Source organism: Penicillium hispanicum (genome assembly GCF_028827665.1).
Source record: "Penicillium hispanicum strain IBT 35686 chromosome Unknown utg000002l_segment0_segment0, whole genome shotgun sequence".
In the NCBI taxonomy this organism is placed as follows: domain Eukaryota; kingdom Fungi; phylum Ascomycota; class Eurotiomycetes; order Eurotiales; family Aspergillaceae; genus Penicillium; species Penicillium hispanicum.
This window is the reverse complement of record NW_026623194.1, coordinates 249,686-266,693: the sequence shown is the minus strand read 5'-3', so window position 1 is coordinate 266,693 and position 17,008 is coordinate 249,686. Positions and strand designations below refer to the sequence as shown.

General features: G+C 52.0%; 6 protein-coding genes across 6 annotated transcripts; 3 read left to right on the top strand and 3 right to left on the bottom strand.

The window, feature by feature from the left end:
• Positions 1 to 555: 555 nt before the first annotated feature.
• vtc4 (putative vacuolar transporter chaperone (Vtc4)) lies at positions 556 to 3,192 on the top strand (the record flags this gene model as incomplete). The annotated part of the gene is made up of 4 exons (XM_056941071.1): positions 556 to 560; positions 675 to 1,137; positions 1,213 to 2,749; positions 2,801 to 3,192. The coding sequence occupies 4 exons, from the start codon at positions 556 to 558 to the stop codon at positions 3,190 to 3,192; spliced, it is 2,397 nt and encodes a 798-aa protein (XP_056802926.1).
• A 456-nt stretch (positions 3,193 to 3,648) lies between these two features.
• N7459_001885 (uncharacterized protein) lies at positions 3,649 to 4,056 on the top strand (the record flags this gene model as incomplete). The annotated part of the gene is made up of 1 exon (XM_056941070.1): positions 3,649 to 4,056. The coding sequence occupies one exon, from the start codon at positions 3,649 to 3,651 to the stop codon at positions 4,054 to 4,056; it is 408 nt and encodes a 135-aa protein (XP_056802925.1).
• Positions 4,057 to 5,524: 1,468 nt separating this feature from the next.
• On the bottom strand, positions 5,525 to 6,430 carry N7459_001884 (uncharacterized protein; the record flags this gene model as incomplete). The annotated part of the gene is made up of 2 exons (XM_056941069.1): positions 5,525 to 6,153; positions 6,241 to 6,430. 2 exons carry the CDS (start codon positions 6,428 to 6,430, stop codon positions 5,525 to 5,527), a joined length of 819 nt encoding a protein of 272 aa, XP_056802924.1.
• Positions 6,431 to 6,785: 355 nt separating this feature from the next.
• On the bottom strand, positions 6,786 to 9,465 carry dppV (dipeptidyl peptidase DppV; the record flags this gene model as incomplete). The annotated part of the gene is made up of 8 exons (XM_056941068.1): positions 6,786 to 6,927; positions 6,981 to 7,192; positions 7,262 to 7,494; positions 7,542 to 7,764; positions 7,811 to 8,834; positions 8,890 to 9,128; positions 9,180 to 9,231; positions 9,287 to 9,465. 8 exons carry the CDS (start codon positions 9,463 to 9,465, stop codon positions 6,786 to 6,788), a joined length of 2,304 nt encoding a protein of 767 aa, XP_056802923.1.
• Positions 9,466 to 9,890: 425 nt separating this feature from the next.
• Positions 9,891 to 12,834, bottom strand: N7459_001882 (DNA ligase (ATP) CDC9; the record flags this gene model as incomplete). Its single annotated transcript, XM_056941067.1, has 4 exons — positions 9,891 to 10,436; positions 10,489 to 10,719; positions 10,861 to 12,673; positions 12,767 to 12,834. The coding sequence occupies 4 exons, from the start codon at positions 12,832 to 12,834 to the stop codon at positions 9,891 to 9,893; spliced, it is 2,658 nt and encodes an 885-aa protein (XP_056802922.1).
• A 605-nt stretch (positions 12,835 to 13,439) lies between these two features.
• On the top strand, positions 13,440 to 16,987 carry N7459_001881 (uncharacterized protein; the record flags this gene model as incomplete). The annotated part of the gene is made up of 2 exons (XM_056941066.1): positions 13,440 to 13,472; positions 13,523 to 16,987. The coding sequence occupies 2 exons, from the start codon at positions 13,440 to 13,442 to the stop codon at positions 16,985 to 16,987; spliced, it is 3,498 nt and encodes a 1,165-aa protein (XP_056802921.1).
• Positions 16,988 to 17,008: the final 21 nt, after the last annotated feature.

Here is a 17,008-nt window from a genome sequence, read left to right as displayed (position 1 = left end):
AGGAGCGTGACTACAAGCTACTATAAGTAGATAGTAGGAGTGCAGGTCCATGCCACTCATCACCAATCAGACCCAATCAATTACGGCATTCCGTGCATAATCCTACAGAATATGTAACAATCCTTGACCCGGCGCTGCGTTTAGCGTGGTGGCCCCCAGCACGTGCGCCAGCGAGTGGTGGAGGAAGGTGCTGACTCAGCCCGTCTGGCTGCAGCTCCTAATAGCTGCAGCCAATCAGACTGCGGCACTGGCAGGGATGCACGGCGTGCATCGATCGAACGGGCTGGATGGCTTCACAGGTCGTACGGGAAGGCCAAACGTGGGCGACATTTCTGCCTTCTGCGGTTGTCGGAAAGCACCCGAGGTAGAGGCGTTGCGTCTCCGGCGTGGACAGTGCTGCTGGCCTGTCCACAGCTGGATGGGGTTGCTCTGAATTGCTCTGGGCCGGACTAGGCCGTTCTCGGGCGGCCGATAAAGCATCTCTCTCCTTCACTCCTCTTTTCTCTCTGCCCATGCTGCAATAATCCTTCCTCATACGAATTGCCCTTGCCCGCCATGAGGTATGTCTGCTCCTTTTGCTCCGATCTGTTTCTTTTGCCCTCAACTTGGCCCCCTCACTGCCTTCGATCCCTTCCAGGAATGCTTCCCCCCGCATACTGACCCGCTGCATTCAGGTTTGGCGAACACCTCCGGTCCTCCATGATCAGGGAGTACGACCCGTACTACATTGCCTACGATGAGCTGAAGAAAGCCCTCAAGACCGAGTTTGTCACACAACCGACCCCCGATAATGCCAAACCCGCCCGCCGGGAATGGACCGAGGACGACGAGAAGACCTTCGTCACCGTGCTCGAGACCGAGCTCGACAAGGTCTTTCTATTCCAGAAACGCAAGAGCGAGGAGATTGTCGAGCGCATCAAGGCCAGCGAGGTCGAGGTGAACGACGTCGTCTCCCATCTCGAAGATACCACCGGCAATCGCCGCCAGAGCGCTCGCCCGTCCCGGCCACCCCCCACCGATGACGATTTCCTCGAGCTCGAACAGGTGCTAAGCGACATCATTGCCGACGTGCACGACCTGGCAAAGTTCACCCAGCTCAATTACACCGGCTTCCAGAAAATTATCAAGAAACATGACGTAAGTGCAACGCTTTCATGGGCTTGCAGTCGGAGCACGGCCCTCCTTCTTAACCGTCACTAATAATCGCTGCAGAAAGAAACCAAATGGTATTTGAAGCCCGTCTTCGCCGCTCGGCTCAATGCCAAGCCGTTCTTCAAGGACAATTACGACGCCTTCGTGGTCAAGCTCTCTAAGCTTTACGATTTGGTCCGCACTAAGGGTAACCCGGTCAAGGGTGACGCCTCGGCCGGTGGTACCCAACAGAACTTTGTGCGACAGACCACGAAATACTGGGTGCACCGCGACAATATCACCGAGCTGAAGCTGGTCATCCTTAAGCACCTGCCGGTGCTCGTTTTCAATGCCAGCAAGGAGTTCGAGGAGAAGGACACGGCTATTTCCTCCATCTACTACGACAATCCCGACACCTGGGAGTTGTACCAGGGTCGGTTAAAAAAGACCGAAGGCGCAGAGGCCATTCGTCTGCGTTGGTATGGAGGGATGGAGAGCGATCAAATTTTTGTGGAGCGCAAGACCCATCGCGAGGACTGGACGGGCGAGAAGTCGGTCAAGGCACGATTCTCGCTCAAGGAGAAAAATGTCAATGCCTTCCTGGAGGGCCGCATGACCGTCGAGCAGGTCTTTGACAAGATGCGCAAAGAGGGGAAAAAGAGTACAGCCGAGATCGATGACCTGCAGCAATTGGCCCGAGAGATCCAATACCGCGTTATAACCCGACGCCTAGTGCCCGTCACTCGTACCTTCTATCACCGCACGGCATTCCAGCTACCCGGCGATGCACGTGTGCGAATTTCGCTCGACACGGAACTGACGATGGTTCGAGAGGACAACTTGGATGGTCGGCGTCGTGCTGGCCGCAACTGGCGTCGCATGGACATCGGTGTGGATTACCCCTTCACGCAATTGCCCCCCGAGGACATCGACCGTTTCCCTTACGCCGTCCTGGAAGTAAAGCTACAGACTCAGGCTGGTCAAGAGCCGCCTCAGTGGATTCGGGATCTGACCGCTAGCCACTTGGTGGAAGCCGTGCCGAAGTTTAGCAAATTCATTCACGGCACTGCCACTCTATTCCCGACTCGCATCAACTTGCTTCCTTTCTGGTACCCGCAGATGGATGTCGATATCCGCAAGCCTGTTACCCGGCACTATGGTATCCAACGTCCTTTAGCCAGCACCTCGCTTTCCGCCAACGACGAGGACTCGGATGAGGAGGAATCACCCGAAACTGAGAATGGGGCTCAAGGTTTCCCCCGAGAACCGATTGACGACCGTCTTCTGTTCACAGAGACCAATGGCAATGAGTTGGATATCGAGGAGCGAATCGCCGCTCAGCCGCTGCCTGGTGACGAGGACTATCCTCTTTATGATTCCGACGATGAATCGGTGGACTCGGACGAGCTGGAAGAAGCTCGCCGTGTTGGTGGCATCTATTACGCAGAGCAGCTGACCAAGTACTACTTGCGCCGGACCGGCCATCTCGCATTGAACGGGGTGCTGGCGCTCATTCCACGTCCTCGACCCACCTCCCTCCCTCCACCGGAACAGCGTGGCATCGCCGTTTTGGGTAACCAACGTACCCTGCAGCGGTACCAGGCACCACCTGGCAAGCGTAAGTGTCTTCTCTCATCTTCGTGATATCTCCCAGTCTAACTTCCTACAGGCATCTTCGTTCCCGTCCGCGTCGAACCTAAGGTCTATTTCGCTGCCGAACGTACCTTTTTGTCGTGGCTCGAATTCTCCATAATTCTAGGCGGTATAGCCGCCACTCTCCTGAACTTTGGCTTTGACTCCGTCACTCTTGTTTCGGCGTGGTCCTTCACCGTCCTTGCTGCTGTTGCCTTAGTCTACAGCCTTCTCCTTTACGTTTGGCGCGTGGACAAGATCCGCAAGCGCCGCGACGTCAAGCGTGTATACTACGAGAAATGGGGCCCCACCATCGTCAGCATGGGTCTTGTCGTCGTGGTCTTAGTGAACTTTGCTCTCCGCGTCCGTGCTGGCGGGTTTATGGGCAGTGGGAAAACCGGCGCTGGTCGGCATGGAGATGAGTTGTAAGGTGCGCATGTATCGTGCAACAACTCAAGGCACATATGCTGCGATACCCGATACCATTTAGGTGTGTCCATTGGTATTCTCTATTTGCATTCTTGTATCAGTCTGATATGCGCGGTCATTTATGGGGATTTGTATCTACATTGGCGTTTGGGGCTGCCTTGGGCGTTGGGCTGTACAGAGTAGGGTCAAGGAATATATCCAATTGCATCAGGTTTGTATTTTCTTGCAATCCTCTTGATGTTAGCGTTGTCCGCAAGGATGTTGGTTTAATGCCCAAAACCACTGAGCTCCGTGTCTTCTCGTCTCTGCCATCCTGCGTGGTTCTTTCTGACTTCTTCCTAGTCAGCATCCATTTGAATCCTCCCCGACTTCAGTTCAGTATCCCTCTCACGTTGAAATTCATTCTCTCACCACTATCTCTGATACCCAAACCTCCCACGCCGAGCCTCTGTCATCATGGCACCACGACGCCCAGATGACAACGCTTCCAAGAAGCGCAACCTATCAACGTACGGAGCGATGGTCGCCCAGGCACGAGCACCCAAGGTCGCCAAAGGCACGGAAACTGACAGCAAGAGCTCGCTGCCATTGAACGGCACTACATCTGCATCTGAAGCATGTCCTCCCACGCCCATCGCAGCAGCAAAGACGGTCACTAGTGCCAGCTCTACACCTGGATATGCGGCAGATGCAACCAGCAAGGTCACTCAACCCCAGCCTGAATCTGCAGATGGCGAGCAGACCATGTCTCTCCCAACCGCCATGCTGAGCGACCGCTACCTGAATTCCACAGACCAGGCGGACAATGAGGAGGCAGAGGAAGAGGAAGAGGTCGTCATACCCGCCGATACACTGTCCCGGTGAGCAGCACCCATTTCCCCTTCTGCACGCAATACCCGAAAGAAATCCATTTCCACTCCATCAAAAGAGCTCCATAAAAACCCCGGAGCAGCACAGAACTAGGAACTAACGCGACGCGATTCCAGCATCGAAAAGCTCGAAGAAGCAGTCCAAAAGCTCCGCAGCATGAGGGACGACGACCGTCCCGATATCCTCGCACACCTCCATCTCGGGTTGCGGCCGCCTTCGCCCTCGCTGCCCCCGTCACTGCCCCCGGCACCGCCGGGGTTTCATTTCGTGCCTGTCGCTTTTACGGGGCCGATGCCTTTTGGGCCACCAACTGGCATGGGCGAGGAGTGCTTCTATGAGTATCTCCGGAGTAACACGCGGTACCATATGGATGGGTGCCGTGATCCTGGGTGTGGGGGTTGTGGAGGAGGGGGCTCATGCGATCCCTTTGTATGAGGGTCTTTGGGTTCATTTATTTGGAGGGCTTTGGGGAATGGTGATGCTGACAGATGAGAATGGGATGAGATGACTTTGCGGACGATGCGCTCAGTGTCGTTGGTTGAAGGCTTCCATGGTTTCGGACTTTGATTTAATGGAAAACGCGAAATGTGCGTTGACATTTGCCGGTGAAGAATATGCATGCATCTAGCATCGGACTCGAGCCGACTATCGCTTCTCCATGCATGGCTAAGATGGTTCTTTATCGAGGAGAGGGTTTGGTGCATAGAAAACTCATGATGCATAATGGTATGGATTTCACCTACCATAGATAGTAAATAGACACCCCCCTCAGGCCATTCGGGCACTCTCTTACTGTGATCGACATGGTGGGCCATAGGAACAAGTTACTATGCAGTCTTCGTCTAAATTGAAATATTTGTATACACTCTACTACTTTCCAAGAAATTTGAGGATACTTATACTATCAAGTGTTGAAGTGTTGCTGAACTCCGCGAAGTACAGCAATCCCTCTTTCAAATCGAATAATTCAGGCTGTCAAAAATATTCCATGTAAAATGGGTACAAGCTCACGGAGGATCACTGCATTAAGGCGCCCTCATTATATACAGTAATGGACAAACATCTCGCTATACGGGCAAGGTCGCCGTGATATACCTACCGTTAGAGCCCTCGCCTCTATAACATTTTGACCCAGACTAACACTACATGGAATCATATTTACCACGTCTTACCTCTCATAATACAAGGGATATTCGAATAGCTAGAGGGGTGTCCATTCGTCTTGGTAGTAGCTCCCTATGTTAACCAGGTTAAATCACCAGCAGATAGAAACATCAGCCCTTTAGACAACCCATCCTTAGAATCCCCGTGTGTGAATAACAGGAAAGAAATTAGCTCCGGCTTCATCCGATGACACCCCATTCACAGAAAGAAAAAGCCCCCTTTATGGAAGGACGGCATACATGAAAACCCACTTAACCTCGCGAAGAAGATCGATACCGAAATTGCGCTCAGTAACCCACTAATGGTCCTTATCCGCTTCCGGACTCGCGAAATGCGCCCAGATATGGTGCATCAGGTCGTTCGGATTGCCCTCCGAGATAGCGGTCAAAACACAACTGTGCTGTCGCACTTCCGGGGAGATATGGGCGTAAATGAGCGCAACGCCGGTATGGCGCATACGTTGGAACCAGGGGTACAGTCTATCCTCCGGTTCAAGACTGACGATGGTCTCTTGCACAACTTCCCAGACCTGATGCATGCGGAGGAGGACTTTGATGCCGACGATCCACTCGGCGTAATTCTCTGGGCCAGTGAGAGGGGACAGCTTGATGTCGACGTAATGCTTGTCACGGGAGGCATCGAGGAAGGCTTCGACGTAGCGGGCGGTCGTACGCTTCTGACGTGCGTGCCAGATGGCTCGTTCCTCTTCATCGGTGTCGATGTCATAGTCGTCACCTTCTTCATTCCCATCCTCGTGGGCATCAGAAGCTGGGGAGTGCTGAGGCTCCCCGTCCAGGATGTCATCATCCAGCTCTAGGCCTGGGAGAGAGTCATTGGAGGCCGAGGAGGATGCCGAACTTGCGTTGCTGATAGCTGACGCTTTGGTCCTACCAGCAGCCAGAGTAGTTTGGGTCTCCTCGTTCTTGGCTATAGAGCGCGTATTAGACATAAGCACCATGTTACTAGAACGGGATTCCCTCAGGATAGAGCGCTTGATCGAGGGAGAATACATACCTTCAGCTTTCAGGGCCGGCTTGGGGAGCATTTCAGTGGATAAAGAGCCAGGTGCTTTGTCAGGAATCGCGTCAGGCAGCTTGCCTTCCGCGGCCTTCACTTTGCTGGCTACATTCGAGTTGATAGATCCCGACGGAGAGACTTGCGAAACGCGTCGTTTGTGCACAGAAGTGCTATTGGAAGAAGGCATCGTAACGAAAAAGAGCCACGAGAGATGGGGTGCGGGTGCGAGATGATGGAAGAAGATGGGTAGATGAAGGTGGTGGTGAGGAAAGAGAGCTGGGAAGCGAGAGATGAGAGCAGCCTTTTATACCTGACGGAGAGCCGTGAGAGTCCCTGAGCAATTTCAGATGGAACACCGGCGCGTCGTTTCTCGTGATCTAACAAACCATTTTGTTTACGTTTTGAACAAACAATCTGAGAAAAGCGACCATCAAACAATGCGGTAGAGTCTGGGACAGCCCACTCGAAAGTATCAAAGCTAATTTACATCATGAAACCACGGGAAAAGACTACCACAAAAGCCACTGCCAGTGGTATATACTCTAGGGGTTGTAATCTGCCACTGCTACTCTCGTGTCATCCAGACTAACAGCATTGGGATTCTCTGCTTCAACACCAGAGTAACGGTTTAGCCATCCCAGAACCTGCTGGTGCCATACTAAGCTGTTCTCCTGGTTGCTCACCCTGTCCAGAGATTAGTTGCGCTTGTTTGATTCTTCTTGATATCGAAGACTCACCAATGATTCTCATCCGGGAAATTCAGCAATCGACTGGGCACACCACGCTCTTGTAAGACATTGAACAGACTAAGACCCTCCGAAATGGGCAGTCGATAGTCTTTAGAACTATGAATAACGAGTTGCGGTGTGTCGAATTGTAAAATATGCTCCGGGGCAGATGGATCCCAGCGGCGGTAGTTGTCTCGATTGGCCCAGAAAGTACCATTGACCTGTAAAAAGAGTACGTCAGTATGTTGAAAATGGCATTGACAGGAAAATAGTAGCGAAAGAGAACATACATCGTGTTCAATGAACCAAAGTTCCTCTGTTGCCACCTTTGAATCTGCAACAAAGGTTCCGTCATGGCTGACTAGAGCTTTGAACTTGCGGCCTAACGGATTCCCTTGGATCCAGTTAATCATAAATCCACCATAGCTGGCACCAGCTGCCACACCCTTGTCTGTGTCGATGAAGCCGAAGTTATCATGCACATACTCCCAGCACTTGACCAGGTCATCGTAGGGGTAGCTCCCTGCTATAGTCAGAATATGCAACTTGAGCGCGGAGTATGCGACGAACCCCAGTTGTTCTGAATCATATCTGTCAACTTATCCCCATAACCAGAGCTGCCCGTTGGATTGGGCGCAACCACTACGTATCCCTGATCGGCAAAGACCTTGTAGTTCCACCGCGTGCTCCAGGAGTTCGTCCATGCACTCTGAGGCCCGCCGTGGATGTAGAGTAGAAGCGGGTAGCTTTTAGACTTGTCGAAGTTGGGAGGGTAGATGATCCAAGAATGAATCTGTATCCGTTAGCATCTCGCCCTTCTATTCAAAGAGAAACCATACGTCGGTCCAGTTTCCTTCGTAGTAAAACTCATCCACATCAGTGGTACTCAAACTTTTGAGACCTGGATCGACTTCATTGGCAGAGAAAAGAATGTTTGTAGTGCCCATCTCTAGGTTCATGGTGTACACCGTTCGACTGGTCCAAATTGCCGAAGCAGAAACAAGAACATCGCCATCCGGCATGTTGTACCATGCACTCACGGAGCCGCCATCGGTAAAGTTGCGAGGTTCAAATTCATCATCTGCATTGTCAGAAATCATGAAGAGCTTCTTACACCCGCGATCCTCGGTGCGCAGGATCAAACTTTTACCATCAGCGGTCCATTTTGCTGTATCTGGAGAGCGATCCCAATTTTTAGCCAGTGCAGGAATGGTATCTTTGGAGCCGATTGTGTGGACATAAAGTGTGCGACGGTCTGATTCATAGGCGATATCCTCCATCTGAAAGTATGCCACTCGCTCACTGTCCGGGGAGAATACAGGGCTACTAGAATCACCCTTGACACCCTCTGGTGTACCTGGGCTTCCGGGACCGTTGATCGCTTCGGGCTTTTCAGAGCCATCGTGAGGAGCCAAATAGATATAAGACGCAGTGTTGTTAGCTCGTGGCAACTCCGGAGCCTTGCTCTTGAACGCGACCCATTTTCCATCAGGCGAAATGTCGTAGTCGGATGCACCACCAAATGGAGGGTAAGGTGATTCGAGATTCTTGACACCAGCGACGAGGTTTGTTAGAGGCTCAGCCAAATCGTAGCGTAGCGAGCCTTCCTGACCGTGGGTTATCTTCTTAAGAGTGCCGGAGAAAACGGCGTTAAAAGTCGTGGCCAGCCATGAGTCCCAGTGACGCACATAGATGCTGTCATAGATGCGGGCTGTACTAAAAGGAGTCACGGCCATGTTTTCGTTGTATGCGGTGCCGTTGCCGTATGACTTTGCATACACCAGGAAGTGGATATCACCCGATTCGGTGATGGCCGTCTTGAGACCGGAGAACGAGGCTGGCAAGGAGCCTGCCTTGTATCGACTGTGCAGCAGTTAGATGGGTGTTCTATCTTATAGCACACATGGAGAATACATACGATTTGTCAAAATCGGATATATCCGCGATCCATAGCTCAATGCCCCCGGGAATGTCGGCATTGGTGCTGTTGATGTACAACAGACTCGAATCAGTCGATCCCAACCAGATGAGCTCGGAGACATTACTATCGTTCGTGAGCTGGGATATCCTGCCGCCACTCAGGTCCATGAGACTCCACCATGTCGATGATGAATGGGTCTGGAAGGAGTACTGAGAGGTAGAAAATAGAGCGACTTCCTAGACCGTGTCAACAACGCAAGAGCCTGCACCAGGGCGAAATTCACATACCCCAGACGGATTGGGGATCGCTTCACCACGCCGTGGAGCCGTAATCAATTGCCTAGCACAAGTTAGTTGTGCCGCCAATGACACAACAGCAGCCCGCAAATACATACTCAGGCGTCAGGGCAGCAGCAGACCCAACCACTGATCCAAGGGCAACCAATTGCGCAACCCGCATCTTCGCAACCAGGTAAGCACATGCACAGCTAAAGATAAACGCGCAGATCCCCAGACGAGCAGCCAGCCGGATGGATATGTTTAAGCAGGACGATCGCACGGCCGCGCGGGACATCGGGGGTGGCAGCTTCCCCGTTGAAAGGGGGAAATGTTACATTCCACCGGGCCAAGAGTGACTGACAGGAAGCGCAAATGCTGGGAAGTAGTCATCATGGAAGTCGTCGTCGCTGGCGCTAGATCGTGATAAGGAAACAAAGAAAATCCCAGGCCTGCGCTGGTGGCTTGGGTTGCCGCGCTACACGATGCCAGACTGGGGATAGCCGCTGCTCAGGGATATTGATGCTGAATGGGATATGGCTCTGTGTGATCAAGGTGGAATTCTACTGATTCGACCTAATCCCAGGAACATCGCTGTGGCACAACTGCCGAACTGTGTATACAATCATGTAGATAGTGTGATGTTTGGAGAAGACTATGAGACACAAAGGACACATCTAGTAAATCTAATTGTCTTGCCAGAGAACTTAAAGAAGAGACGCCTTAGTATTCAAAGTCATCATCCACGCCTCGCTTGCCCGCGCTTTCCTTGGCCACAGCCTCTTGCTTCCGATACATCTCCGCCACGGCGCGGGTGGTCGTGGCTTGCTCAGGCTTTTTATCGTCGCGCGCTTTGATATACCGAGGGAATCGAAGAGAGACACCTTTACCACCACCGGTAGTTCCTTCAAACTCGTCGGCAGCTGCTTTATACCGCGGACTGAGAGTGAGATCGGCTGTCTTTACCTCCCACACTAACCGCGGTTCAAACCACACATCAGGTTGTTCCTTAGGGATCGTTGAGTGAGAATAGAAAGGTTTAGGTCGATCGATGATTAAAGGAGTGAGCTCCTTGTGGAGTTCTTCCAGAAGTGCCTCTGAGAAACCCGTACCGATATTGCAGATGGTCTCATAGGTGTCGGTGTTTGGGTTATAGGCCGCCAGGAGGAATGCACCAAACACCGACGTACGTTTACCGCGACCATGATAGGCACCCAGGACAACGAGATCGAGAGAGTCACCCACGCCGGCGAGATAGTCTTTCTTGACCTATTGTCCAGATTAGACAGCGCACGGGAAAGCATGATAGCGAATTCCATACCTTCAGCCAGTTGCGGCTTCGCTTGCTTGGCTCATAGCCACTCTCCAAAGTATCCAGCATCTTGACCATGAGTCCCTCGCAAGAAGCCTTGACACTGTCTTCCAGCAAATTCTGGATCTCATCGAGGTCGTTGGTGTTGCCAAATTGAGCAAACTGAAACTCGCCCTCGGTTGGCTGAAAGCATTCATGCAGTAATTGTCGGCGCTCCCGGAGCGACTTTTTGACGCAAGGCTGTTCTTGTTGTCAGGAGCGATGTTGCAAAAAAAAAAAAAAAAAAAAAAAAGAAAAAGAAAAAGAAAAAGAAAAAGAAAAGAAAAGAAAAGAAAAGAAAAGAAAAAAAAAACAGGTGGGAGATAGCAGTGTGGAGCTTACCTCTCCGTTGAAGAACAGAAGATCAAACGCGAAAACGCAGACCTTGACCTTCACATCTTCCGCCTTGACATCCTTTCGCTTGCGGGTCATCAGCTGCTGGAATGGAAGAACCTTCTTGCTGAGCGTATCCCACGCGACGGTCTCGCAATCCAGAACAAAGCTATCCACGTCGTCCTTAATCCAGCTATCAAGCTTGGCCAGCACGTCGGGATACTTTTTCGACAAGTCCTCCGAGTTTCGAGAGAAAATGGCAGAGAGACCATTACTATCTTTTTGCAGCGTAGCAGTAGAGCCCGGATATTTGTGGATGGCACTTGGTGCCACATAATGGATCTGAGCTCTTTCTCCGTCGTATTTATACTCGCAAGTAAATTCCCTTCCTTCAAACCGATCGAGAACCTCGGTGATGGACTTGGTAGGCTTAGCAAGCATGGGCTTGAGAGGCACACCCGGTTGAAGCTTGCAGACGTTCGGGAGTTCAAACAGACCATGCTCCAGCATGGCAGGAATGATCACTTCGTATGCAGGCAGCTCGCTATACACCGTCTTGAGAACGGCTTCACCTTCGGCCATTTTCTCCGCAGACGGGGTGGACTTGCCCGCAACTGCCGCCTCGTGAGAGACAACAGCTTGGGCTAAAGCCACCAGGACTGTCTTCTCTGCGAGTCCCAGGCGTAGCTTGCCTTCCAGAAAGCGGACGATGAACTTGGCCTCACTGGGCCCGCCCTTATCCTGAGTAATATCCACACCCTTCCCGCCTTTTCCTGCGGTGGCGGCATCGGCAGCAGATAACAGTTTCTTGATTCCCGATATCTTTTTGTCCTGTGATCCGTGTCCCTGGACCTTAGCGATCCCCAGTAAACCTTCGTGGACGCCTCTAACAGTCAATGCCTTGGGCTTGAACATGGTGGGCTGGTTTGATCGACTCTTGGCAGCGACCAGTCCCAGATCACCGATCTCGTGCTGGTCGCTCTTGATGACTTGCAGACTGCGCCCAGTGCTCTCGCCAATGGCCTTCATGATCAGTGACTCTCCGATACCCAGTTCTATCCCAGCATAGTCAGCAGCTAACTTGTTGATCATCAGCTGGACCGTTGGAAGAAGATCCTGAGGAGTCAATCGCAGAACCTGCTGAAGAAATAGGGAGCAATGTGCTAGAATGATTAGACGCTTGGTGGTCATTTCGACCAGTGAGAAGGTTTTGCATAGAGCAGCGTAGGGCACCGGGTCGCCTGCTTTCCAGTCGGGATATGGGTCGTCGCTGCTAGACTTCAGCGTAGCTTGCACCTTCTCGAACGTCTTCTTCTTGGCTTCAGGTTTGGCCTCATCCTCGCTCTCGGACTGTATCTCCTCTGCCTCCCTGTCCGATTTTTCTTCTTCTTCAGGGGTTTCTTCACCAGAAGCCTTCTTCAAAGTGACGCTCGATGGCGATGGTTCAATCTTCACATCTGTCGACTTGGGTTTCTTAGGGGAGGGTGATTTCCTGGGTGACAATTTCTTGGGGCTTGTAGGACCAACCCCCGCGCCCTTGCGACGGCGCTTGGAGACAGGCTGCACATCGGAATCATCACTTTCTTCTGCCTCGTCTGTTTTCTCTCGTTTCCTGGTCTTGGGTTCCTCCGCACCATTGGAGCCAGCGCCGGGGGCAACCTCGGCTGCATTCTCGTTCTGGGCATCAACGGATTCTTTGGTGGCTGAGGCATCTGCGGTCTCTTCGGAATCGTCTCTGCTTGCCCTATTTCGCTTTCCGCCGAATGCTAACGTCGTTTGCTTCTTCGGTGCTTGATTTGCAGCGTTCGAGCCGAAAAAACGCCTGGAAAGAAATAGAGAAAGTTAGTCGAAGGAAGACCACCCATTTTGAGGATGATGGTTGAGTGGAGCTAGACGCAGTGCCGCACCGACGCACCCAATCGTCAATTGAGCATCGCGCACATACCCTAGGGTAGCCTGCTTCCTACTCTTATCGTCTGCCATGGCAAGGCCAATTGGGCGCAACCACGCTGTACTGGGTGCTGAGAGAGCGCGCGTTGCAACCTGGTTGTAAGCTGGCAAGCGAGAGCTTAGAGATAGTTTCGTCGCCGTTGCGAAAGAAAGACTCGGAGAGTATCTGGCAGTGATGGAGATGCCGAGTTGGGAGCGCGGAAGCAATGAATGCGCCACTGCAAAATGCCAGGCGCGCATAGGCAAGTGGCGAGTGTCACCACTGATGGCAATGGGCGGAAATGGTGGATCTTAAATAGCGTTGAACAGAGAAAATGCGACCAGGCAGCACAGCCCAGAGCTCGCAGTTCGACTAGGCATCACCAGCGCCGCGGCGTCGCTCCACGCGACGCAGACGCGACGGGGTCACGTGTGCAGCTATCTTGCCTGATCAGGCAGGTGTGTGTTCACCGCCCAGTTGAATAGGCAAAACCCCAGCGGTGAGCCCGTCCCACCGTTAACTTGTCGCGGGATTCGGTCACGAAGCTCTCAATACCAAGATGGATTGAGTGCTATTTCGTCGGATTGGTCCCCGAGCTCACATTTCTCATATGGCGTGTTCTGTCAACTTGTCTGGGGCTCAATAAGCTTGCTTTACAATGGAAACCCAGCGCCAGGAGTCCTTCAAGCGGGTATGTGATCCTCATGCAGGTAATGGGAACCATGCTGATAAATCTTGTAGCTGCGTCCACCATGTGTCGAGCTTAGCTCGATCGGCCTACGTTTTCGGGGAAACCAGGCATCGGCCTTCGAGGTCACACGAGCCCTCGAACCTGTGCACCTCATCCTACGGGAGCTCGCAGAGAAGAATGCGTTGGATGGGAAGCTCGCCGAATACGCCTTCTTCCCTCTCACAAATATTTTCAACGAAACCCAGAGACTTCCTGCGCGGTGCCTAGAGATAGCAGTGCAAAGCTTGCGGATCTTGGTTGCTGAAGGATGGCGGCAGCAGTTGTCGCCCTCACTGGGCAAGCAGTTGATCATCCTGATGACGCTGGTCGTGGGTGGGTCTCCGAACAAGGTGGAAGCGAAGCAACCGCTCAAGGCCCAGGCACAGGAAGAGCTTGTCACTGCCGGCTTTGACTGCCTACATGCCATTTTTGATGTGCTGGAGGGCCCAGTGGCAAAACGGACCATCTTCCACGAGATCGGAACGGCTACGGTGGTGGATCAAACGGTTTATATCCTGCTAGAGGGACTCGTGGATGAAAGATCCGATGATGCTTGCTGTGCTGCTGGAAAGGCCCTGCATGCCCTCTTTGCAAGAATCACCGATCGTGTGGTGCTGGCAAGCATCATGCCGCGTACTGTCTCTGCGCTGGCCAAGGTGTTGAGACCCTCAACGCAGACTCGACGATCCTACAAGCTATTAGAAATCTCTTTGAGGATACTTACACATACATTGCGTACTGTCCTCAATGATCGAGCTGCTGCTGCTGAAACAGAAAGGCCTTCCTTGGCTCAAATGGAGAACGACACGCTAGCCCTGGACGACTCCTGGCTGAAAGCCACAACAACCCAGATTAAACTAGCTCTCGCCAATGTTATTCAGATACGACGACATCAGCGACCTGAAGTACAATCTGCGATGCTGGAGCTTTGCGTTATGGTGATTGAGGATTGTCAAACTACCCTTGCGGAGTCGATCCCCATGATGGTGGAGACAGTGGTCGTTCTGGCTGACAAGGAGTCTGAATCACCGAACGATGCTTATAAAACACTCATTCATCTGGCTACTAGCTATCCTGTTGTGCTGGACTCTCTGAAAGAGTCTCTTAACACTTGGCTTGTGTCTTTCCCTCGAGTTATGCAAAGTAACGACGAGACCGCAAAACAACGGGGAATTCGACAGATATCAACTGCCTTTCAGGTTCTTTCTCAGGTTCAGCTGGAGTCAGACATACTCACGGGAAGTTTGGCTTCCGGGTTGTGTGATAGCGTCGGTGCTGTTGTAAAACATGGCTCAAACGCCCTTCAGCCCCTAGCCACTTCAGGGCTGGATGATCTGAGCTTGGAGGTGCTTGGACCCGGAAAGGAATCGATGCAATTCCCACCGGTCTTGCTGGAACACAGGAGTCAACAGCAGACTTTGAAGGACTTGCAGTCTATGATTTCAAGACTGAACTTGTCTGAGTCGGGCAATGAAATAACTCGCCTCATTGTCAATCGCTTACATGCCAAAGCGGACGACTCTGTCGTGGGTCCTCTCTGGCTGGCTCTGACCTCTCTAAGAGCCCAATCACGAGCGACGGCTGCCTTTGATGATTTTCTTGCGGACGACAGCATGGAACAATCAAATGCTCTATCCAACCGTGGTGCTATGATTGAAGAGCTGTATTACCTCTCCCTAATGATCCTGACAGATCTTCCAGCAGACGGGTCCGGTGACTGGCGTACATCCGCCCTTGCATTAGAGGCGGTTGGCCTTCAAGCCCAACAACTTGGCGAAGCCTTTAGGCCCGAGCTTATGGATGCCCTATATCCCACATTGCAGCTACTTGCATCCAACAACTCGGACTTGCAAAAACATGCCATGATATGCTTGAACATTCTGACGAAATCCTGCAACTACCCAGACACCAGTTCTATGATCATCGAGAATGTGGACTATCTGGTCAACTCAGTTGCATTGAAACTCAATACTTTTGATGTTTCGCCATATCCACCACAGGTTCTTTTCATGATGGTCAAGTTATGTGGTGCACGACTTATTCCTTATCTTGATGATGTGGTGGATTCTATCTTCGGCATCGTCCAGTTGTATCACGGTTATCCCAGGCTAGTGGAAATTCTGTACAAGACCCTAGCAGCTATAGTCCAGGAAGGGTCAAGACAGACTTCTCTCTTGACTATCGACAGTGGCCGACAGAAGGGCCCTCATGACAGCCGCAAGCTTCAATACCAGCATTTATCGATCTCGGCCATCGCAGCAGACATCTCGCACCGGAAGGCCAAACGTGCTAAAATCGCTGAAGATGACATGGGGATTGAAGGCGATATTTTGCATCCCAAGAAGCCATGGTCAGAAACCTACGAAAAGCCAGCGGCTGAGCCAGAATCGATAGAGGAACTGCTGAATCAAGCTGAGTCTGATGAACCATTACCACCACCAAAGGAGCCGGACGATAGCGAGAAGCCTTTGAGCAAGACCCATAATCTACTCCTTCACATCGTCAAGTCCATACCGTCACATCTCTCCTCGCCATCACCCTACCTGCGGCGATCTCTACTCTCCATTTTCATCGATGTGCTTCCGACCCTTTCACAGAATGAAAACAGCTTTCTCCCTCTTATCAACGATATCTGGCCTTCAGTGGCTTCACGTGTGATATTCCCGTCCTCGTTGGGAAACCAATCACCCTCCTCGTCTACCCTTGTGGCTCCATCAACCGGCGGTAATAACCGTACCTCTAATCCACTTGACACTCAGACATTTCAAGATGAAACATTTGTTATTACGACAGCTTGTCAAGCAATTGAAGCCATGTGCAAAGGTGCTGGAGACTTCATGGCTTCCCGCATTGAAACCGATTTCTCACGGTGGGAGCGTCTCTACCAACGTGTCTGGACAAAAGTGCGTCAAGAGGCCGAAGCTGCGAATGAGCGACGAGTACGTCAGCAACTCCAAAGCAAACAACGCGGAGCTTCTACGGCAACACTTATCCAGCCTCTTGGGCCTGTATCTTCCGAGTCTCACTTCGATTTTGCCATCACACCTTCTCTCGCCCTATCGCCAATAATTTCGGGATCTCGGGCATTCACCCCCCATCACGCTGTGTGGAGATCGCTGATGTCTCTTTTCCTCACCGTTCTCACGCATGTGCGCCTGCCTCTGCAAGATGGAGACCGAATTTGTGAGATTCTTGGTGCCTGGATTGCGCTTTTCGTTGGACCGTCATATTATTTCCATCCTGCCAGACGGAGTGATCATCCTCCTGCGCTGGATGATGCCCAACGGAGTATGCTTGAATCTGTAGAAGACGCCATTCAAGCCATGGAGATCTGGAATCCTGATCTCACCTGGTTTATCTTCGCGCATCAGAGTAACCAGATGGCCCTTCTAGCTAAGAAAGGTTGGATACAAGACGTCGGCGGGGGATTGGAATTCAACGGCGAGAAGATGCAGTTCGCAGGGATTGCAATCTAAATCTGAATTCAATCAGCCCGC